We start from the raw sequence: 22,208 nt of genomic DNA, 5'->3' as shown, positions 1-22,208 counted from the left end.
TACTGTTTCCTTTTTTCTATTATCTACCTTCTAAAGAGTCTGTGTGCCGTGGTTAGTACTCAGGGGGCAGACAGATATGAAAATGCATTATTTGAAGCATCTCTGCCCCACCTTAAGCCAAAAATAGGGTTCCAGAGGGGCTTACAAAGATTAGTAGTAAGACAGCCTCTGCCTTCAAGCTCACAGTACCAAAGGCATGAGACACACATGGAAAAATGAATGGGGAGAGAGGAGGGGGAAAGGAAATCTCAGGTATTACAGTAGTACCTCGGGTTAAGAACTTAATTCGTTCTGGAGGTCTGTTCTTAACCTGAAGCACCACTTTAGCTAATGGGGCCTCCTGCTGCAACTGCACTGCCGGAGCACGATTTCTGTTCTCATCCTGAAGCAAAGTTCTTAACCTGAGGTACTATTTCTGGGTTAGCAGAGTCTGTTACCTGAAGCGTCTGTAGCCTGAAGTGTCTGTAACCCGAGGTACCACTGTACTTCTCAAAATCACATATCTTACAGTAACTATGTGGGATGCAAATAGTTCAAGTAACTTGACTGAATGAATGCCTCTAGGGAACAACTGGGGAAGAGCTAAAGGCAACTGGTCTCAGCAGATGTGATGGAAAAGCTCTGCTGTTTCTCCTCTGCAGTTCTATATTATCAGTTATCCAGCTACCGTATTTTTCGCCCTATAATACGCACTTTTTCCCCTCCAAAAATGAAGGGGAAATTTGGGTGCGTCCTATGGGACGAATGCAGGCTTTCGCTGAAGCTTGGAGAGTGAGAGGGGTCGGTGTGCACCGACCCCTCTCGCTCTCCAGGATTCAGGAAGACATCCGCAGCCTAGGCAGCCCTGCAGGAGTTCCCGCAGGGCTGTCTAGGCTGCGGATAGCAGTCTGCTTCCTGGAGTGCAGGGCGCGCTGAAAGCAGAGCGCCCGGCACTTCGGGAACACACCCGCAGCCTAGGCAGCCCTGCGGGAGTTCCCCGCAGGGCTCCCCACGCTGTGGATAGCAGCTTGCCACCCGGCGCAAGGAGCGCCCTGAAGCAGAGCGCCCCTCACGCCAGGCGGACATCCGCAGCGTGGGGAGCCCTGCGGGGAACTCCTGCAGGGCTCCCCACGCTGCGGATAGCAGCCTGCCGCCCGGCGCGAAGTGTGCCCTGAAGCAGAGCTCCCCTCGTGCCAGGCAGACATCAACAGCGTGGGGAGCCCTGCAGGAGTTCCCCGCAGGGCTCCCCTCGCTGCGGATAGCAACCTGCCGCCCGTCGCGAGCGGCGCCCTGAAGCAGAGCGCACCTCGCGCCGGGCAGACATCCGCAGCGTGGGGAGCCCTGCAGGAGTTCACTGCAGGGCTCCCCACGCTGCGGATAGCCTGCCACCCGGTGGGCAGGGCGCACTGAAGCAGAGTGCCCCGCGTGCCGGGCAGGCATCGGCCAGCCCCGCAAGCTCGGGGGACAGCAGGGAGGCGCAGCGCCGCCATCCCGCTGTTCCTCGACCTGCTTCGGTTTCCCCGACCTGGTTTTGGGGGGGAAATAAAGGGGGAAAAATTCCCTTTATTCCCCCCCCCCCAAAAAAAACTAGGTGCGTCCTATGGGACGGAGTGTCCTATGGGACAAAAAATACGGTAAATGAATTTGTGCTCCAAAATGGAAGCTGGTGGAAGAGCATTGTGTGAAACCCTAAACATTTCTTATAGGGCCAGTGTTTTATAATTGTCCGATCCTACTTCTTCCTTCCACCTTAAGCAGACCTGTGGGACTAAAATGCTTGTATAAAACAACAGCTAGCCCATAGAACTCTCTCCATTTTTCTTACCGCAGAAATCATCTTCAGCCATAGGTTCATCTAAAGCAACCTGAGGCTGAGCTTTCACCTCCAGATTCCTGCTCAGCCAGCTAGTTTGTTCTAGAGAAGAACCAGCAACATTCCCAACGGCTTCTAATATTTTCTGGGTTACCTCCTGAAAGGGAAAGCAGAGTAAGAGAGACAAGTGATTCGTGCATATAGACATCACTCAGGGCATTTTGTCTTACGGAAGTAATATTTGTTTTATTGTGAGAAGGGAGACAAGTGGCAAACCAAAACATCACTTTACTCCATTTGAATTCTGTGAAGGCAGTACATGCTACAGAGTCATCCTCCCTCCCCACCAAATACTGAAACTCTTGCTGGAGGTTCAGTGTGGCTAATGTGTGATGTGCAGTTTGCAAGGCATTTGTGATATGCCTATTGGCCCATTAGAATAATGAAATTTTCATTTTTCTATTAAAAGCCCATCCTAAAAGTTCTGTTGGACATATTGTAGATCTATAACTACATGTTGGCTATATTCTTTTTGGACTTACTTTCTGGTTTCAAGGGTAAAGTACAGAAGGAAGAGCTCCACTTATGGTATGAACCAATGTTTGGTAAGAACTGTTTGCTGTTTGATTACAAGAAGCCATGATGATCATTATGCCCAGGTATCATCCTTACCATACAGAGCTTGAGATAAACACAGCAATGGGCCCTATATCTTCCTTTGAAGATGGGTGTTTGAAAGTTCTCTGATAGTAGCACCAAAGGGACCCCTAGATGAGCAAATTCTGGTTACTCCCTATGCTAATTAAAAATAAGTTACTCCCTATGCTAATTAAAAAAGATAATTTATCTCTGTGATCTTTTTGAGTTTGTGCTGGAACAAAAACAGACTTTGTTTAATCAGGAATGAAATACCTTATTACTTTCATCCATTTTTATCTTTGGGTACCTTTTAATACCATGCTTCCTGTTCAGCGTTTAATTAAACTGGGAAAGAGTATTCAAGGGAAAACACCCCAGGTATAAACTGGGGGGAGGGGGGAGGGATCAATGAGATGAACTAGGCTCTTGAAGGTTGTGGTGTTGTCATGTCCCTGGTGATGCTTGTTACATCATAAGATTCTTTTTACTTTTATCAACATTTTATTACCATTTTAGAGACAGAAGCTTTTGTTTTGTGCAATTAATGTAAGACAGTTAGGGCAAGATCTTAATTAGAAACCAGATGGTTTCAATGTTCTTCATCCAGATTTTGGCACAATTTATGACTTAGTTGTGATAAGGAAAGCTGAAATATTTAAGGATGAAAGTGAAGGAAAAGAAACAAAGAAGGCGAGTATCGTGCTACAACTCATAAATTAATGAAGGACTAATTATTAATGAGAAGTGAAATTGCTCAGGGGTACCAGAGAGAACCAGAATGTGGTTTGAGATCCGAAATGAAAGGAGCGTTTCTATTAGGGAAACACAAAGAAGAGAGAGACTTTGGGAAGGAGGGGGCACTCTCTAAATGTTTTCTTACATCTTTTAGCTTACACTGGTTTCCCTCCCTCTCCCAACAGCACCTTCCATGAGGGTGTGCTGGCTTGGTGTTATGGGGAGGGGGAGAACAGGTCTGTGATTTCTGCATTTCCTTGGGCAAGCTTGTCTGTTTGCTAAGAGGCCTTAGAGAGGCTAGATTTTTCTTATGGTGTTTACTATTTCATTATGTTTTTGGTTGTCCCTATTTTTGCTCAGGAATCTTCCAATGGAAAACTGCAAAACTCACTTACAGCAAGTCTGGTAGGTATGGACCTTTGATTTATCATCCCCCAAAGCCCCCAGTTCTGCCTCACAGGAACAGAACCGTTTTGAAACCATGGGCCAGATGGTTCTGCCTCTTTGGTAAAATTTGGCAGGTGGATGGGGTTGCCCATCTGCCAGTCAGCTGGCATTATGTGACTTAGTGCTTTGAAGTCCCTAATTTGTACATCACAGGTAGCAAGATCCTGCTAAAACAAAGGTTTTCCCCTTTTGTCTTAGTACCTGCTTCAACGCAAGCCCCTGCTGATGCAGTCAATTTATATGGATTGAATTTAGAAGCCGTTTTTCACAACAAGCTAGTGGTTTGGGACTATTAAGCATATATCTTCCATTAAGTAGTCAAGTTTGGTGCATGACATAGGAGAGCAGGGAGAAATCAAGATCTACATGCATGAACTGAAAACATGCTATGGAGTACCTGCAGGTCTTTCTGATCCTTCTTGTTTTCCTGGTTTGGAGTTCTAGTCACAAAATCATTCAGAGTGCTGCAGAAGAATAAGCCCAAGTTAGTTTACCATTACACTACTAGTGTACATTATGAGTGTGCTACAATTGTAGTGTGCAAAAACAACTGCTGCTGCCGTACCTGAGAAGCAAGAAATAACCAGGTGGTGCCAAATTTAGCTGCACAGATTCCTTCAACACTCCTAACAACGACTGGAAGTTCTCCTGCAAGGCTATGACAGGAAGTCTGAGGAAAAACAAAGCCATCAGTTCCAGTGCTGAAAAATACTGAAACCATGCACACTGCAAGTATCAGATAGGGGCTTACAGGAAAGGCTATTTTGTTCAGTTTCATGTTGAAGATTAACCATTAATCATATTCTTGCTGTCAGACAATTTATGCAATTCGTTGAGGTAGCAGTGAATACACAAGTGCTCTAGCTTACTTCAGAGTCTTCACGATGAAGTGAGAAATAAAAGAATCCCTAAGCGAATACATTTCTGGGACATTTACAATGGCAAAAGTAACACTGCCTTCAACTATACACTATGTTGGGTACCCTATTAAAAACCCAGTTTCAAAATGGATAAAATCTGAACCACCAAGAATAAAAGTATGATTTAGGGAAGATTTTTTTTTTTTAAATTGTTTCATTGGCCCTAAAAAAGAAGTGTGCATGCACACGAAAGCTTATACCCAGAACAAACTTAGTTGGTCTCTAAGGTGCTACTGGACAATTTTTTAATTTAAATGTACATTCAGTGTCTCCGTTTTCAAAACGTTGAGTCCTTCATATAGGTCAGTTACATTCAATTTGATACATTATTGTTAGGGGAAGTTTTTGTGTATCACATGGGCAATATGATTTGACTTTGTGGATGTCTTTGAACAGCTTTGAGATAGAGACTATTTTGGAAGAGGACCAGGTTTTAGGAATAGGGGCCCCTTTATGATGTCATTAAACAGGCTGGTCATGTGGGGCATAAGGGTTTCTTTGAATTTCTTGTTGAATTCTGCTGTAAAGCCATCTGGGCAAGCGGCTTTGTGTTGTTTTAGGTCTTTGAAGACACTCTCTATTTCCTCTGGGGTAATAAAGCTGTCCATGTATTCTTGTTCCTCTGCTGTTAATAAAGTTGCCACGGGCAATCCTGCCAGGAAATTTTTAATTCCCTGTTTGGGCAGGTTCTGTGAGATGTATATATTTGAGTACAATTCAACAAATTCTGAGATTACTTCTTTAGAGGAGAATGTTACATTGCCATCCTTCTGGGCGAGGCAATGTATTTTTGATTTGAGTGATTTTTTCCTGCATCTGTTTGCTAGTAGCCTGGGGCTTATCCCTTCAAATTTGTAAAAACATTGTTTTGGGAACAGAATGCTGATCATTGTCCTATTAATTTCTAGTGAGTCAATCTCCCCTCTTTTATGTTCTATTAGTTTAAGGAGTTTAAGGTGTTTTTATGGTTCCTTAAATTCTTGAGCACAGGGGGTCATTCTTTTACAGTTTTATTGTTGGAAGGTTGACACCGCCTTGCTGTCAAAACTGGGAACTTTGTACCTCAGGAGAAATTAATCTTTTATTTTACTTTATTAAGAGAGAGGACTGGGTGGCCTAAGTTTTGAAATGTCCCAAATGTTTTAATAAATCCCACCATATGGGACACTACAGAATTACTATTTTTCTTTTAAAGAGTGTATTTTCCCTGTTTAGAGGTAGACACCGTTAGTTTGGGCAATTAGGATGACAAAGGGAGGGGAAAGATTTACAACCTCTCTCTCAGCCAGGTACCAAATGGTGTCAAGATTCCTCTTCTCGGCCTCAACAATATTTATGACCCAGTTATGATAATGAAGCTGAAGCAGCTCAGGTTACAATGAAGATGAAAAGAATAGACAATCCAAAAGCTGGAGACTGTCATCATAAATTAAGTATTCATTTAAATGAATAGTATATTCTTCGGAGGTGAAACAAGACAGAAAGAACCAATGACCTCAGTGTTGGAAATAATCTGAAATGAAAGCAGTCTTTATAATGAAAACAAAGATGTGCTACTCCTTATCTTTCTATCATGATCTTGTGTCCTTTTCACAATCCTTCAACCTACATGGTCTTTTCCTTCCTCTTACCAAAGAGCCTCTCTCCTAAATGCTACAGCTTGCAGTTTTAGAGCTCCCTTCTCATTCTATTTTGGATTTTTGGATGACTTTTGACCAGGAGCCTTCAACTGAAAACCACAGCAAATCTTGTAGAGGTGCACACTTTGACTAGCTTGTTAATTAGATAGTTAATCATTCCTACTGTTTTTGCAATGCATTTGCTACCTCTGGTAAAATGAATTAAGTTGCTACCATGCCTCACAATATCTTACTGCAGCAATAGGGCACTTGGGAGCTATTTGTAGCTCATGCTATTTGAACAAAGTAGTTCTATAGTTCTCAGCATCAGGACCAAAAAAAATCACTGTAAGCATGCTGTGCAATTAAAAAAAAGAGGAAAGAATAGAAAGCAAATGCATTAATGTTTGTAGTTAAAGGTAAAGGGATCCCTGACCATTAAGTCCAGTTGCAGATGACTCTGGGGTTGCGGCGCTCATCTCACTTTACTGGCTGTGGGAGCCGGTGTAAAGCTTCCGGGTCATGTGGCCAGCATGACTAACCCGCTTCTGGCGAACCAGAGCAGCACACGGAAACACCGTTTACCTTCCCACTGGAGCAGTACCTATTTATCTACTTGCACTTTGACGTGCTTTCAAACTGCTAGGTTGGCAGGAGCTCACCCCGTCGTGGAGATTTGAACCGCCGACCTTCTGATCAGCAAGCCCAAGGCTCAGTGGTTTAGACCACAGCGCCACCCACATCCCACCTAATGTTTGTAGTTATTGGATTTAAAAAGAAGTAGAAATGTATAACAGCCTAGAAGCTCATTTACCTTTGTATGAAAGCATAGCAGAACTGGAGAACTGGGATATCCACTAGAGAAGATTTCTGGAAATAAAGAAAAAACCCTATTACCCAACTACAAAGAAAACACAATAAAGCAAATTTGAAACATATTACAGGCAAAATACTGTAATCTACAAATTATTTCAGTGATGACTTGCTTTTAAGTAAACTTGTTTAAGTAGTGGTTTTGTAGAAATAAAACTGTAATTTCAAATTTCCTACAAGTTGTTTACAAAAACTAGGGACACCTGCAGTTCCTTGAAAGACACTTGGTGTTTGAATAGAGATCCCAAATTAGCCATGCTATCCCAGATATATACCCTCTTGTTTACTGTCTTGGATAACCCTCAAGTTACTATGTGACTGACCAAATCTGCATGCTAATCAATTCTGTATGCTGCTCACAATCCTTTAAATAGTGATGAGGCAAAACCCAAGAGCTCCTGGTCTATTCCCACCTTTTAGCTCATTTTATCCTCTCACTAACTTCTTCATTAAAGAACTAATCAACTTAAGGAATTTATCAGGTTAAGATATCTCGCAGAACTACAGCCTTTTCTTTCCATGGAGTGTGGGGACAACAACCATGAATAACCCATTTTTTAACCTTGATATAGTAGGCTGATGAGCAATTGAAACTTCCTAACTTGTGAGTAACAGAGATTATAGACAGAGTAAAAACAACACCTACCTCTTCACCTTTGATTTGGGATGGTTTCTTTACAACTTCTTTTACAAGCTGCAATATAGTGTCTGTCTTCAGAGTATTTAGGGCACAAACTAGATCAACAAGTATAAGCTGAGATGCACTAGCTGCGGGAGGAATCTGAAACAAAAACATACATAAAGGACCACCCCTTGTATATTGATTTGTAACATGCCTTTTCAGAAATATCTGGTTCTATTCTACAAGCATGCACAGGAGCTGAAACTGTAGTGTTCAGACACAGGAAAAACAAGAAACCAGGCATACTGCGTGTGTGTGTGTGTGTGTTGGGGGGTGTCCGGCAAATGCTTTGAAGTAGTCTTTGCCAACCTGGTGCCCTCTAGATGTTTTGAAGTTTTCCCTTATCATTGGGCAGGGGAATGAACTATTTATCACACCACATTTGTGATTTCTTCTCCTCCTTTACCTTTGTTTTGTTTTGATGCCTGTGAGATTTTTTGCTGCTCCACACTGCTGCTACTGCAGCTATAAGTTGCACCCCAAGCTGCCCAGTGAGGGGATTCAAGAAGTCAAGGATTTTATTCTTCAACGTCTATAAAAAAGAAAACAAACACTTCTTCTAGAATGGATTTGGATGGAATTTGTTTCCCTACAGACAGGTGCCCTGATACAATGTCATAAGCAGCTCACTATTTTTAAATCACACTTTTTGTTCTCATCCTAGGGGAAAAAAGACTCTAAATTCCCATTGTGCATGTATTTCTCATTATAAGCAAGAATTTATCATGCAGCAGTTTTTCCATGTGGCACCTGGAAGTTGCTTCTGAAAATGAACATTACAGTCGCTGTTGAGAAAACACAGTCAATAACTGTGTTGCGTGCATGCAAAATGTGCTTTATACCAAGGCGATTTCCTGAAGGCTTGTTTACTTAGGGAGGAATCCTAACTCCCAGCAAGGGAGGTGTGGGGATAAGCACAGTGGGAGAGCTATCACTATCAAAAAGGCTATCAGTGACTACCAGTTGCTGGGAAGCACAAGTAAGAGTGCTGTTGCATTTGGATGCTGCTTACTGGCTTTCCATAGGCACTTGGCTGGTGACTGCAAGAACAAGATGTTGAACTTGATGGACTTTTGGTGATCCAGCAAGCCTTTTCTTATGTACAAATCCAAAACTCTGGCATTCGCATTGGCCAGAGCGGATGGGATGTGTGGGTGGGTGGGTGGGTGGGGTACTAGTTTGAGGCTTACATTAGGCCTGTCTCTGGTTACTGTCCAGTGGATCCATGGCTAGTCCACCCTCCCCCCCCCACCTCATTTGGGGGCCTTACACCAGGCATTGCTGGTGGCTGCCTGTCAATAGCCTGTGCTGTCATTGGGGCAGCAGGGCCCTACAAGGCAGAGCCCCTATGATGACAGATCCTGCACAGTGCCACATCCTGGGTCAACACCAGCAATGCAGATTAAGGATAAAAGCCTCCTCTGTAGTTGGTGTGACTCTCTGACAAACAGAGATGTATTTAAAGTGGTTGACTACATCTGCAAGATATTCAATGGTGTAGGCACCTGAACTTTATCTCTATGGCTTGTTGCAGAAGCATTGCCAATCACTTCCAAAAATGCCTATTAACCTAAGCACTTCCTATCAGAAAAATGTGGACTAGGTTTTCCCAGCTGTGGTGCACCTGCCCACAGATCACCCAGGCTTAATCAAGCTTACGTACTTTGGTTGCCTTAAAGTAAACCGAAGAAGAGCCTTTTGTTCCAAGGAAGTCAGCTGGTCTTTTTTGAGAATCTTCCTTTTTTATGACACCCCAAAGGAGAGACATGGTGTTAATGATACGAGGAAACTCTTCCAAAATGGCATTCCTGGCATTTCTTAGGTTTATAGGGTCAACATTCCACGGTGACTGGGAATACAAAAATAAATAAATAACCCATTAAATCCAAATATGACCAACACTGGAGGTCACTCACACTATAGATATGCAGGAAAGAAACAACACATTCAAAATCCTAAACAATATAATATATATAAAAAAGCAAGGGTGTTCTTTGCAATAATGACATTATAAATCAGACCCTGTTTTACCACATTTTAAATTTAATTCAAATTTTTTTGCTTAGCCTTGTTTATGCACATATACGGGTACAAACAATTGCACTACACACCACCACTTCCTATAATTTGCAAAAAAAAAAAAAAAAGGGTTCCAAATCAGAATTTGTTTCAGCAGTATTACTACCTTGATAATGGATAGCCATCTTGGCTTTGCAATCCAATTTAAAAATAAAGTGGAAAATGAGATGTGTTGGCAGGAAAGATTTTCAATATCACCTCTAATAAATCGAGTGCACATTCACTTGATATTTTAAAGAAAATCCTATATGGGATTTCAATTTTTTAAAAAATGTCTGGCCATATTTCACATCTCATAGTATATTGAGGCATAGACTATATAAACATACTTTAAACTAAAATACCTGCTGTTCCCCCGGCTGCATTTTAAATCACAAGCTCAAAGTAGTTATCTTTGAAAACATGAAATTGATACAGAAGAACATTTTCACAGTCGCATAACGAAATTTCTAACTGTGGCTTATCTTGACCTGACAAAAGATTTCACTATTCCATCTTTTCCTAATATGAGGCTGTCATGGTTTCAATCCAGTAACACCCTTAAAGTTCAACATAGTTTGAATGGATATTCTTTAATAACTGGAAACATCACCTGTCAAAAGTATATATTAGACAGCAAAAGAAAGCAAGAAAAACAACAACATCATTACCTTTTTGGTTTGATTTGGATGATCCAAAAGACAAAAATGGCCAATAGTAGTTAGTCCTTCCAAAAGGGTAAGAGGATAATCTGGTGTGATGTTTTCCCTTTTAGAATTCATGCTTTGGAAAGAAAGTTAACAATTCAGTTGGTTGTTTCAGTCTTGTAAAGAAATTAGGGGATAGCCCGCATTCACTTCCATTAAGCTAGAACCTTTCCTTTGCACGCTATGCTTTTAATCCACCCAGCCAGTTATCTGCTGATGCTTTGCTATCTAGGGAGAGTTTGCCCACTGGCTAACTCATAAAAGCAAAGAGAGAGCTGTGTGTAGATTATCTGTCCTGGATGGGAGGGGACAACAACAGTGGTTTTTGGGCGGGGGGAATACCAGACAAACCTTGCAAGATGATGAAAATGTGGCAGGGAAAAGCCTGTTCTGATTGAGACACCACAAGAATTGAGTGGGACATTTCCCCTACTGGTGGAACTGAGAAGCTGAAACAAGTCTTGCCTGCATAGCTCAGTGGCACTACATGTGTTGCATGCAGAAGATCAGCTGCCCATTTCAACCCCAGACACCTCCAATTAAAAGGGTCAGAGACCTAAGAGCTGCTGCAAGCCAGAGTAAATAATACTGGGCTAGAAAGTCAAGAGTCGGACCTGATATAAATGCATTCTTATGTTCCTACATCCTTCCCCTCCCCAAGAAACCAAACAAATAATTTAAGGAAACTTACAAATAGAAAATGAGCCACTGACCAACAGCTAAATTAGCTAAACATGAAAAAGCCAGATTTTATGAACAACATTCTCTTACCTTACAGATGACTTTGGTGACACTTTCAGAGTTTCATATTCATACTGTTTGACAAGTTCGTCCAGGTTCTTGCATATCTGTACAATAAACGGTGCCACTGTCCAACCTAAAGATCTCCCAAAGAATGGCAAGGAATATGCAACCAAACCCACCCAAGCTGGATGCATGCCATAGCCATACTCAGGCTGCAAGCCTCGGACTACGGCAGACACAAATAATCCCTGCGAGGTTATAGGGTGTGGATGCACATACTGCATTGCACTAATGGCCTCCTGGAAGTTAAGTGACTTTTGCCATTCCTTAGATAGGCCTGGTTGATTTTCCACCTCCTCCTGAGTCTGTCCAAGGTGATGCTCCAAGACTATCAACACTTGCAGAAGTTTAAGCAGCTCAATCTGCAACGGGTGCTCGCTCCAAATCTGATCAGGACCAAAGTTGATTAGGCTTTCCTCGAGGATGCACTCTTCACTTAACCCATTAGTCTTACTGGCTATTGTATGTCCATAGCACTTCTGACTGACATACATAGAAGCGGATAGAGAAAGGAGGACAAATTCTTGAACTTTGCATCTGCCAAGCAAGTTGCGTATAAATTCTGTGTTCCTGCTCTCTGATGATTTGGCCATTGTAGCCAACTGCGTCATCATTCTTATCAAGACTTCAACACTTTTGACCTGGACATCCCTATTGCCAAGCACATCTTTGTGAGTCACTTTTAAGTAACAAGGGTAGTAAGAGCGCAGGAAACTCAGACACAGGTATGTCAGCAACTCTATTAACAGTGAATGGGGACACACGGTTGGTGACTGAGTCTGAAGCTTTCCGTAGAAGCTCTGTCCCACCAGGGCTTCCTGGTGGCGGGCTAGAAGATTGTAGATAAGATTCAGATGAGCTGTGGAGCTAGTATCCATGCTAGTGCTGGCTACAGCTTCAATAAACTCCCTAGGGTTTGTTTTGAGTACTGCCTCAAGTACAGAAAAAGCATATAGGACCCTTTTGGAATCATATGGCTGCAGGTACAAAAGAATGTGCTTAAACAGAGCCTCGGCCATTTCCTGTTTTTCCTTCTGCTGTTTTAGCAACCTAGCGGTAGTAAGGGCTTGAAGCTCCAAATCCACCTCGTCATCACTTGAGAGAGACTCTGATGCTTGAGTTTTCTCAGAATCTGCGCGTACCAGATTGAGCATGGTGCTGGATTTGGAACTTTCAGGAGGATAAACATTAGAAGAACCAACAAGCTTCATGCTTTCTTTGTCGTCTGTCGAGCCACTGTAGTTCTCTTCATTGCTTATATCCTGCTGGTCCAGAGAAGGAGAAAAGGATGATGTATTATCACTATCCGTAGGTCCAGTGCTGGTATCAGCAGACTCTGTGTGTTCACTATTATCCTCCTCATCCACGTATCGTGAAGCTTCTGCACACCGATAATGATCACTAACAGCCAGTTCATGTTTAAGCAGGCATTTTTCTGGGTCTTTTTCAACTTCAGCCCAAATGGCTTCCCTGTCCACAGTTGTAAACTGGCTCAGTGGCAAACTTTCTTCAGAGCTGCTTTCAGAACGCCCCAAGGACTTCTGGAAAGGGACTTTTTTCTTTTTGTACCAGAAACGCATGTCTTCTGAAAGAAAGCAAAATTGCCTTTCTAAAACAGTGACCACTCATTCAGTAGTGAAGGTGCAGCCTTCAGAGAGCAGGTGCTTTCTCATCCAGTATCTGAACACGAGTGACCCTCTTCCTTTGCAACTGTGCCATGTGTTCACAATAGACTGTTGTTAAGGGACCTATGTTCTGAAGCAATGTCTATCTGCTGTATAGTTTTAGGTGTCTGATTTTATTCTTCTTTTGGCCTGAAATTGTTGATACTCCAAACCATTTTTAAATGATATTTTATCATTTTATTTGGAAGCCACCCAGAGTCCAGTGTTCTTGGGCAGCCATTTATAAATAGAGCAAATAAAAATTAACATGTATTGGCTAGTATTTGTAGATTATGATCTTTAACAAATTAGACTTCTTACATTGGAAATGATGGCATCCTTTGTATCTTTGTGATGCTCATATGCACATCAAGTAATGAGAGACAAGCCATGCTCACATACTGATCCTCTGGTTTGCCCTTCCCTATCTTAAAACATTAAACCTTTAAATTGTTCCCTAGAACAATAACTAAGCTGGACAACACATATCATAAAAGCTACAAATTACTAATTGTACCCAATTATCCAGGAAATATTGTTTTCACAAAGACAGCAAAGCTGAAATAAATTCTCTAAATGACAACTCTTAGTATACTCAGACACACACCAAGTATTTTGCTATGTCCAAAAGTTTAATATTGTTTTGACTATGATCAGACATATTAATGCTGGGATTTAAATGCTGGGATTTATTGCATTTCTTTAATGTAGCCAGATATCCTTGGGGATTTATAGCCCCTCTTTAAGAATAGTTTATTTCTCTCTAGTAACTGGGTCAGATAACAATTAATTATATTAATGTATAATAAACCTTAAGTCTTCACAGGAAATTTGGATATAAATATTGTCATTGCTGGGCTATTCCTTCGTGCTCTCCTTCTGAGAGGATCACTGCTTGCATCCAGGTAACTAAAAATTTAACCTCAACCCTTTTTATCAATGCCTTGGATTCTGCACTATCTTGTTTATGTATGACCTTCATATGCTTGTCTACTATGTTATTGACTAACATTGTTTATTTCTTCTTTTGAAATGCCAAACAATTTTTATTAGTTAAAAAAAAAAGAATTAAATGTCTGAGACTTGCCCCTAGATACTGAGTTCTGTGTATTGATACGAAGGGAGGATAACACACACACATGGCACCTGTTACAGGTAAAAGCTAAGGCACAGCTACTACATAGAAGGCAAATTTAGACTTCAACCCTGTAGAGGCCAACATTTTCTGTGCTTGGAGTTTCTGTTTAGACAAAAAGGTGACATGCCTAACAAATATTTCCCCCCTTCCTTCTCCCATACTACTACAGGCTGGATCAGCCCATGAAAAGGACTAGGAATGGTTTTAGGAAATACAGTGGTGCCCCGCAAGACGAATGCCTCGCAAGACGGAAAACTCGCTAGACGAAAGAGTTTTCCATTTTGGAGGTGCTTCGCAAAACAAATTTCCTATGGGCTTGCTTCGCAAGACGAAAATGTCTTGCGAGTTCCTGCGGGTTCCCCCCCCCCTTTTTTCTAAGCCGCTAAGCCGCTTATCCGCTTATCCGCTAAGCCACTAAAAGCCGCTAAACTGCTAATAGCGCTAATCCGCTAAGCCGTCAATGGGCTTGCTTCGCAAGACGAAAAAACCGCTAGACAAAGAGAATCGCGGAACGGATTCTTTTCGTCTTGCGAGGCACCACTGTACAAAAGAAATATACTGCCCACAACATGTAATTTATGGAATTCATGGCCAAAAAAATGTAGTGATAGCTACCACATTGAAAAGGGAATTGGAAGCATTCATGGAAGGCCAAGTCTTATCACTTCCTGCTAGCCTTAATGGCTAAAGAAACCTCCAGGATTAAATATAGCATTGCCGTGGGGGGGGGGAGGGGGATGTGTTTTCATGTATGGTTTGAAGGCTCTCCAGGGGCATCTGTTGGGAGACCAAATGCTGGACTAGGTGGACCTTTCACCTGAAGGAGAAGGAATCTTCTTAAGTGAAATCTTACCTGCTGAATTTTTCTGCTTGACACAGTGAATAGAGGTACGCTGTGTCCTGGGATGAAGCAGAAGCAGAAGGATGGGTTCCAGAATTCGTGCAACATCATTGAGTGACAGAGCTCGTATCAACCAACCCTGTGCGGCAGCACCAATAGCTCCATCCGAATTATTAAGACTGTCCAATACAACGAACAGAGACCTGGATGGAGAAATTACAGTAATATTTGTTCAAGGTGACAAGGCTAGAATTATGTTAAAATATTGAGTTGGAATACTAGTTTACAAAAAGGGACACACGTTTTTATTTTTTTTGCAATTTTTTTTTATTGTTTTCAACATGTAATTCTTTGTTGGAAAAAGGGACACACATTTTAAAAATAGCTTTTCCAGCAATAGTAACATTTTCTGCCTTTTTCAATTTGTTTGTTAAGGACCAGCAGTAAAAAATTAAACCTCTATGGTGGTGTTGTGAACACAAGAATCTTTGAATTGGAGAAACAGGTGAATGTTGTTTGTGTGTGTATGTACGTGTACACACACTCACACACGTATGGATGTTCGCATCAGATCGGGAAGAAGCTATGGCTGGCCTGCAATAATGGGTTGAAAGCAAACTTAAGTGTGCAAATGTGGAAGGTTTCTGTACAGTGCTATAGGAAAACAAGCTAAGCACAATGTTAAAGATGCCCATCGGAAAAAAAAAACAATATTTTTGGCTTAGGTATATTTTGGGTACATATGAAACTGTAGTCTTTTCAGTTCACGGACCAAAAGTAAATTTAATTTAAACCTACACCATCAAAATAGACATAAAAGTAATAGCAATACCTATCAAAAGAGCGATTGTGGGAAGTGACTCTGCTGCCTTGGATTTCTCTGGTCAAATGCCACATGACAGAGAACCGGAACAGTGCCTCCAGCCTTGTCCCCTTAGGAGGAAAGAAACCCAAAGCAAAATCAGAACAAAAAGAATGTTTATGAGCTAGTTTGATATATTCAACTACATAGATTTAAAATTGCAGCCTTGCAGCCTACATAAATTAGTGATAATTATGGAAAGACAAGAATACGCTGATGAATGTGCACTTGCCCCTCAATACAAGAAAAAATGTTTGAGATCTCTTTGAAAATGGCAGTAGTCAGAATGAAATGAATCATTATAGTCTTCTAAAAGCTTAGCTCTATTTCCTTTTAGTTTGAGAAATATGAAGCCTTGATGGAACGATTATAGTGAACATGTGGTTACTTATGCTTCCAAAAATGAAGAAAATCAGTGTATTGTTAGCAAGTAGGCTGGTTAATTAAATCTGCTCTTCATTATCCAGTTAATTACATCTACTCCTCAAAACCCAGAAGAAGGGATAAAATATAAACTGTGGTTTGAGGAAAGGCTTCTCAGTCCTTGCCCTAATGAGCTACCCAAAGTGCTTGCCAACCTAGGGCTACAGGTAGCCTATGAAGTAAGAAGGAAGATTTTGACCAATATTTACTCAAGAGGGATAGGAGATTCGTCCAAGAGTGGAGCTGAGACAGCATCTGTCTACTGGACAGAAGAGCCACATCTAACAGGGCAGCAGCCAAAGAACTGTCTGAAACTGCATGAAGCCAATGGCTGATTCAGTTTAGGACTGCCTACTCTGGTTGGAAGCAACTCTTCAGGAGTTTCCAATTGGTTTGTCAATGCTCCATTATTCAAGACACATTTTGATTTTCAGACTGGACATGCCATGGATTGAGTCTGTGACCTTCAACATGCATGTTCTACCACACACAACTGATCTTCCTTAAACTTTGCATACCTTTTTATTTATTTTTAAACAGTATCAATCTGGGGTCTAATGGAGCCCTTTAAAGGTCTTAGCAGAAAGGAATGTTAAGCGCAGATTTCAAAACAACTCCAGTTTAACATCAAATATATTTCACTGATATTCCAAAAACATAGGGTAGTATCTAACCAGTGCACCCTATCAAGCAAGGATTTTTCTTTGGGCAAAGGAACTTTCTACCTCCTATACACATGCTCCCCCAAAATCTGTTCTAGGAGTGATTGTGATATGCCCCCCCGCCCCACAAAATTAGGGTGCTGTGTTAGGCTATACAACCTTTAATAAACCTTACTTTATCATGATCCAGCAATGCATGGCAGATGATGTCTTCACAGATATTAGCAGATGGAGCTAGGCAATGAAGACGGTAGAACAGCTCTACACAAGTGTTGTGATGCTCTCTCGTCTCTTTGTTTAACTGATTCCAAAGCACTTGAGCAACTCTCTGTAGTGAAATTAAAAAAATAAAACCACAATTTCAGGCAGGTTTAAAGGAATCTGTGTTACTGAAAATAGTTCATGGTTTTCTATACCACACACCATCATACAGCACCATGTTTATTAAGGCAATCGAAAGATAATGTGGACACAGAAAACAGTACACCTCGAGTCAAACTAAGCCATTTTATAGGACAAAAATGGATTTCACAGTAACTAGGTTTAATACCCTTAACATACACAGTGCCACCCCACATCCCTATACAGCAGAATAATCTAGGTGATGAATACCTCTGGAAAGCACATTTGTTTTAAAGGGCAGTTAAGATATAATAATTTCTTTAAAATGTTACAATTTCTTTCTTTCCAAAATTCACTTTGTTGTGGTGGAAAGCAAGTCAGCGCACTCCCATTGCACATAAACTCCCTGCCCCACTGCAGTAGGCAAGGAAGAATTACAGAATTTGGGTGCCCCAACTTGCATGAGCAGAATCATTTTCTGCTAAAGCAAAGCCCCCACAGGATATGTGTGTACATTAATATAATTCGTGTTTTGTATTTTACTAGTTCTATGCGACTGTGAAGCAAAGTTTAATTCAGAATTGTTACTAAGGATTATTTGTAAGTGCTTTTCAAAGTTAACACGGCAAGGAAATGGGCAATGATTTGTACTTCAGCAGGACGTGTCTATTTACTTTCTTGGCCGGTTGCAATGGTTTGGCCATCAGCACTGGAGAATGGAATGCTGAGCTACCTTCATCCTTTTTGTACCTCTAGTGAATATCATCCCATGCTATTTCTGCAAGTTGATGTCTTTTCCCTTCCCTTCCCTTCCCTTCCCCACCCCATAACACCATTACAGCTGCTCTTCCAGAGTCGCAGTTGCCATTTTGTTTAAGAGGCGCAAGTGCTAGCTAGAAACAAGTAAACAACATTAAACCACCTGCACATTACAAGCATTCCATTTCCATGGAAACAACAATGCCCAACGCACGATGAAAAGTTTATAATGCAGCTTGGCGGGCATTTTAGTACATTACCTGGTAGAAATCAGTTTTTTCCGAAATAAGTTTGAGAACCCCATGTGCAATAGGAGGAACTGTTACCATCTGCAGCCTTCCAAAGAAGGGGTTCTGCCCAGGAACTTTATACCGCTTTACTCGGTCTTCAATAACCAGTGCCAATGATTGGGATTGGTTAATTACTTCTAGCAGTACAGAGATGGACACATTCTGAATGTGGCAGTCATTGACACAGCAACATATTGTCATCAGGGATTTGAGCCACAGGGGAAAACTGGATTCACAGCCACCTGAGGAGAGCAGACAAATAGTTTTAGCTCCAGTTTTAGTACAATCGTTGTTCGGAACAGTCTGTCCCCTTGACAAACATTTATCATTTAACATATGCAAGTGCCACAAAATGTTACAATGCATCCTTCACCTATAAGTGCATAGGAACATAGGAAGCTGCATTTAGATCAGTGTTGTCTACCCTGTTTGACAGCAGCTCTCTAGGGGACATTCCCAGAACTACCCAGAAATGATGGGAATTGATCATGGGGTTTGCAAAACTGATGCTCTGCCCTTCTCTAATATAGAAGTGATCCTGCTCAGGATTCTAGCCAGCCCAGCCATTCCTTTCCCCCCCACAACCACCACTTTCCTTTCTAACCAACAGTCAACATTCTTTAGTTATTCAACATGCTTAGTCCTCTTTGGGCTGCTTTGGGGTTGCTTTTTATCCCATTAAAGTTTTTTTTTAAATATATTTTTGTACTTTCTCCAAACATACTGATACCTCTGTCTTCTTTCTTAAGAGTCCTGGCACTACTCACAATCTAAAGAATATTACTAGGTAAGTACATTACATTGCTAGACACATTACTAAAAAATATGATGGAAGTATCAACCCATTTTTCGTCTGAAAGTCATTGGCCAATTGTGCATGGGAAATGCAAATTAGACAGGAATCTCATCCAGACCTCAACATGCCAAGCCGAAGAAAGCAACCAAGGTATGAATGCACATTTACCTAGCAACAAGTCCAATTATGCTCAGTGGGACTTACTCCTAGGTAAATATGCATTGGAATGCAGTCAAAGAGCACAAGCTCTTTCAGAAAACACCACTTTAACTAAATACTGGCAAATCTGAGATTGTGCCTATTTGATCATTTAACCTTCAATCCGCTCAACACATACCTGGCTATCCTTTCTTCACTCAGGGCTTTATTTGCTCTTTGCCAGCACTCTGAAAGCCACATGCCCTAGGCCTTAACTGATCCTTGCCCTATACTTACAAATTTAGAGCCCTATCACATTACTATTTTTGAACAATTCTAGTGGAAGATTATTGAATACACAACACTGCCTTATTATGTACTCTTCTGCAAATTATAATGTTCCTCTTACCAGGCACTTGAAAGAGAGACAAATGGAGCTCCTCAGTTTCCTCCTCAGAAAGATAAACAGGAAATGTAGTACAATCCAATAAGAGGTAGCACATAGCTGCAAAGGCCTCTCTACAGTCTTCTCTCATATCTCCCAGGTCAAGCATAACTTGGTCAATGTCCCATTCTTCTTCCTTTTTCCCTCTTTCACCACCAAACTCTTCTGAAGGAGATGGAGGATCCAGATCTTTCTGTTTAAAAGATGACCCTCGGACAGTGAATAGGTCTGTTAGCATCTGCTTAAACTGAGGAACAGTTATTTGCTTGGAGTCCCATGAGCTCCTTTTCTTGGAAATATTTCCAGCAGCTTGATAATGGTTTCCTTTTTTCTCGCCTTGTCTTGCATGCACTGACAGAACACTGCCATTACTGGGATCTTGTAAATGAACGACAAATATGTATTTGCTGGCAAATTTTGCCACCAGCTCCTGGATGCACTGCAAGGTCTTCTGCATGCTTCCACCCTTTTTCCAGACATCATCTTTTTCAGGAGTTACCCTAGGTATTCTCAAGTGCTGAGAGAACTCTGGGGATGAAGTGCTAAGGCCTATACCACTGTCTTCAGACTTGAGTGGAGGAAAAAGAGTGTCGTCTTCATTCTGGAGCACTTTGGATTCTGGAGTCAGTTCCTGGTTTTCTTCCCTCATGGGGCTCTGAAATAATGCAAAGATGTGGACCCAAATGTGAATGTTGAGGTTTACTCTATACAAAAACCATACATGAATAACATTAAAACATCCTTGCATGTTTTAACTGCATGTTTAAAATGCCTGGCAAAAACTTTTTCTATTCCATCAGGCTTGTGCAAGCAAACAAGAATACATATTTCCACAACAGCTATCCAATTTCTGATGTAACCCTTTTATAAGCTTTTTATTGTATGGCTTTATATGCAGTCGTTGTGAACCACTTTGCTATTTTCTTTATAGGCATATAAATATTTTTATAAGTAAATGAACAGATGTGGGGTTGAACACTGCCTTATATGAAACAAAGACACAAATCTGGTAGAGAACAGTGGGGATTTATGTTTGTCTGGAACTATCCTTCTGCTATTCAAATGCAAAGGCATATTCTGCTTTAAGTATTACACAAATTCAGATGTTACAGAGAAAGAGAGCTGAGTTTCAGCGTACTGATGCCATTTTGCCCTCATGAATGTTCCCAGCAGCTTCATATCAATATTAAATACCATTTGAGATAAAATAGTGCCCTGCAGCATCCCTTAGTGTAACCACCAGGGGGCAAAAAAAGCACTCTCTTAATACAACTTTCTGGACTTGGTCCTGCAGATAGGACCAGAATCACTGTAACACAGTGTCCCCAATCCCCATCCCATGGCGCTGGTCCAGGAGCATATCACTGTCAGTGGTACTGAAAGCCACAAGAGATCTAGAAGCAGGAGCAAGGTTGCTCCCTGTAAAAGTCAAACTCTCCACTACCTTCCCTGAGAAGCGGATATTTGTAACTGGTTGATAGTTATTCCAATATTAATATTATTATAGCAAAATACTGCACTGAAGCACCTACACCTCTCATCATGTATGAGACTGAATATTCAGCCTTTTGGGCCAAGTGCAGAAAGCCACCATAAGCATCAGACTCTTGACATGACAAGTCAAACTGAGTATTTGTGTTATTTGCAAGAAACATAGTACTGATACCCAGTTTAATACTTAGGATGGCCAGGGGAGGCGAAGAGTCCCATTACAGCATAAGAACTACAGTACAGCATAATGAATGACCACATGAACAATCTGATTAATCAATTCACAAAATGTATTATAGACATAAACTCATCTCTTAATACCTACAGTGTCTGAGCTTCCTGTATCAGTACCTAGGTAGGCAGGGGGCATCTGCACTTTGCTAAGTACTTTGAAGCATGTCCTTAAGGCATGAGTGAGCTCTGGTAAACTTAGTGTTTCCATGTTTTCAAGGAGAGATTGCACTATACAGCAGAGCATCTGTGGCAGATAGAGAGACTGCACTTCGGAATAAAGTTCCTATAAAAACAAGACATTTCAAATAAGCAAATCTCTTAAATGACGTACATATAATTTAGAAATCAGTTCTTTTTGCTTATTAAGTTTTATGTATATATATGCAATCAATTACGTATTTATTCTAATCTTATTTATTATGTTAACATTTTAAAATAAAGATTGATTCTTGTACACTTTGATGTCATTTTTTAAACAACTGCTTTTACTCATGTTGCTAACATTCTGGAGCTTGTTGAAGAATGGCAGGTTATATTAAATAATTTAAGTAATAATAAGTAATAAATAAAATAATTTGTAGACCCTAGAGAAGTCACTTTACTTGAACCTAAAGAACAGCTAAAGAACGCAGCACATAGTTATCCAAAATTAAACAAGGTTGTAAAAACAAGTTTGCAGATTATTGCATATTCCCCCTGCTCAAATGATCAATCTTTTGTTTTTTTCTAGGGCCCAAAAGCTGACCATAAATGTACAAAACGTTGAACAAAATCTATCATTCCACAACTCTTTAATAGATGTGTGAAACGTAAGTCAAAAAAGTTGAGCAAATCATAAAGACAAGAC

At 41.0% G+C, this 22,208-nt stretch overlaps 1 protein-coding gene across 2 annotated transcripts in view; it reads right to left on the bottom strand.

The window, feature by feature from the left end:
- DOP1B (DOP1 leucine zipper like protein B) overlaps positions 1-22,208 on the bottom strand; it is a 58,807-nt gene that overhangs the window by 13,906 nt on the left and 22,693 nt on the right. For both annotated transcript variants that reach the window (XR_013838579.1, XM_079974874.1), the window contains exons 13-27: positions 21,453-21,644; positions 19,601-20,291; positions 18,228-18,499; positions 17,042-17,194; positions 15,752-15,852; positions 14,932-15,122; positions 11,244-12,861; positions 10,437-10,548; positions 9,371-9,556; positions 8,114-8,239; positions 7,672-7,806; positions 6,967-7,022; positions 4,179-4,283; positions 4,011-4,077; positions 1,805-1,949 (exon numbers count right to left, since the gene is read on the bottom strand). Coding sequence is in view for 1 of the 2 variants with exons in the window: in XM_079974874.1 (XP_079831000.1) it covers positions 1,805-1,949; positions 4,011-4,077; positions 4,179-4,283; positions 6,967-7,022; positions 7,672-7,806; positions 8,114-8,239; positions 9,371-9,556; positions 10,437-10,548; positions 11,244-12,861; positions 14,932-15,122; positions 15,752-15,852; positions 17,042-17,194; positions 18,228-18,499; positions 19,601-20,291; positions 21,453-21,644 (4,150 nt within the window). In the remaining variant the exon portion in view is untranslated. The remainder of the gene's footprint in view (positions 1-1,804; positions 1,950-4,010; positions 4,078-4,178; positions 4,284-6,966; positions 7,023-7,671; positions 7,807-8,113; positions 8,240-9,370; positions 9,557-10,436; positions 10,549-11,243; positions 12,862-14,931; positions 15,123-15,751; positions 15,853-17,041; positions 17,195-18,227; positions 18,500-19,600; positions 20,292-21,452; positions 21,645-22,208) is intronic.

Source organism: Podarcis cretensis, assembly GCF_951804945.1.
Source record: "Podarcis cretensis genome assembly, chromosome: 4".
NCBI lineage: Eukaryota > Metazoa > Chordata > Lepidosauria > Squamata > Lacertidae > Podarcis > Podarcis cretensis.
Note: the sequence above shows the minus strand (reverse complement) of the source record. Positions and strands in the feature narration are given on the sequence as shown.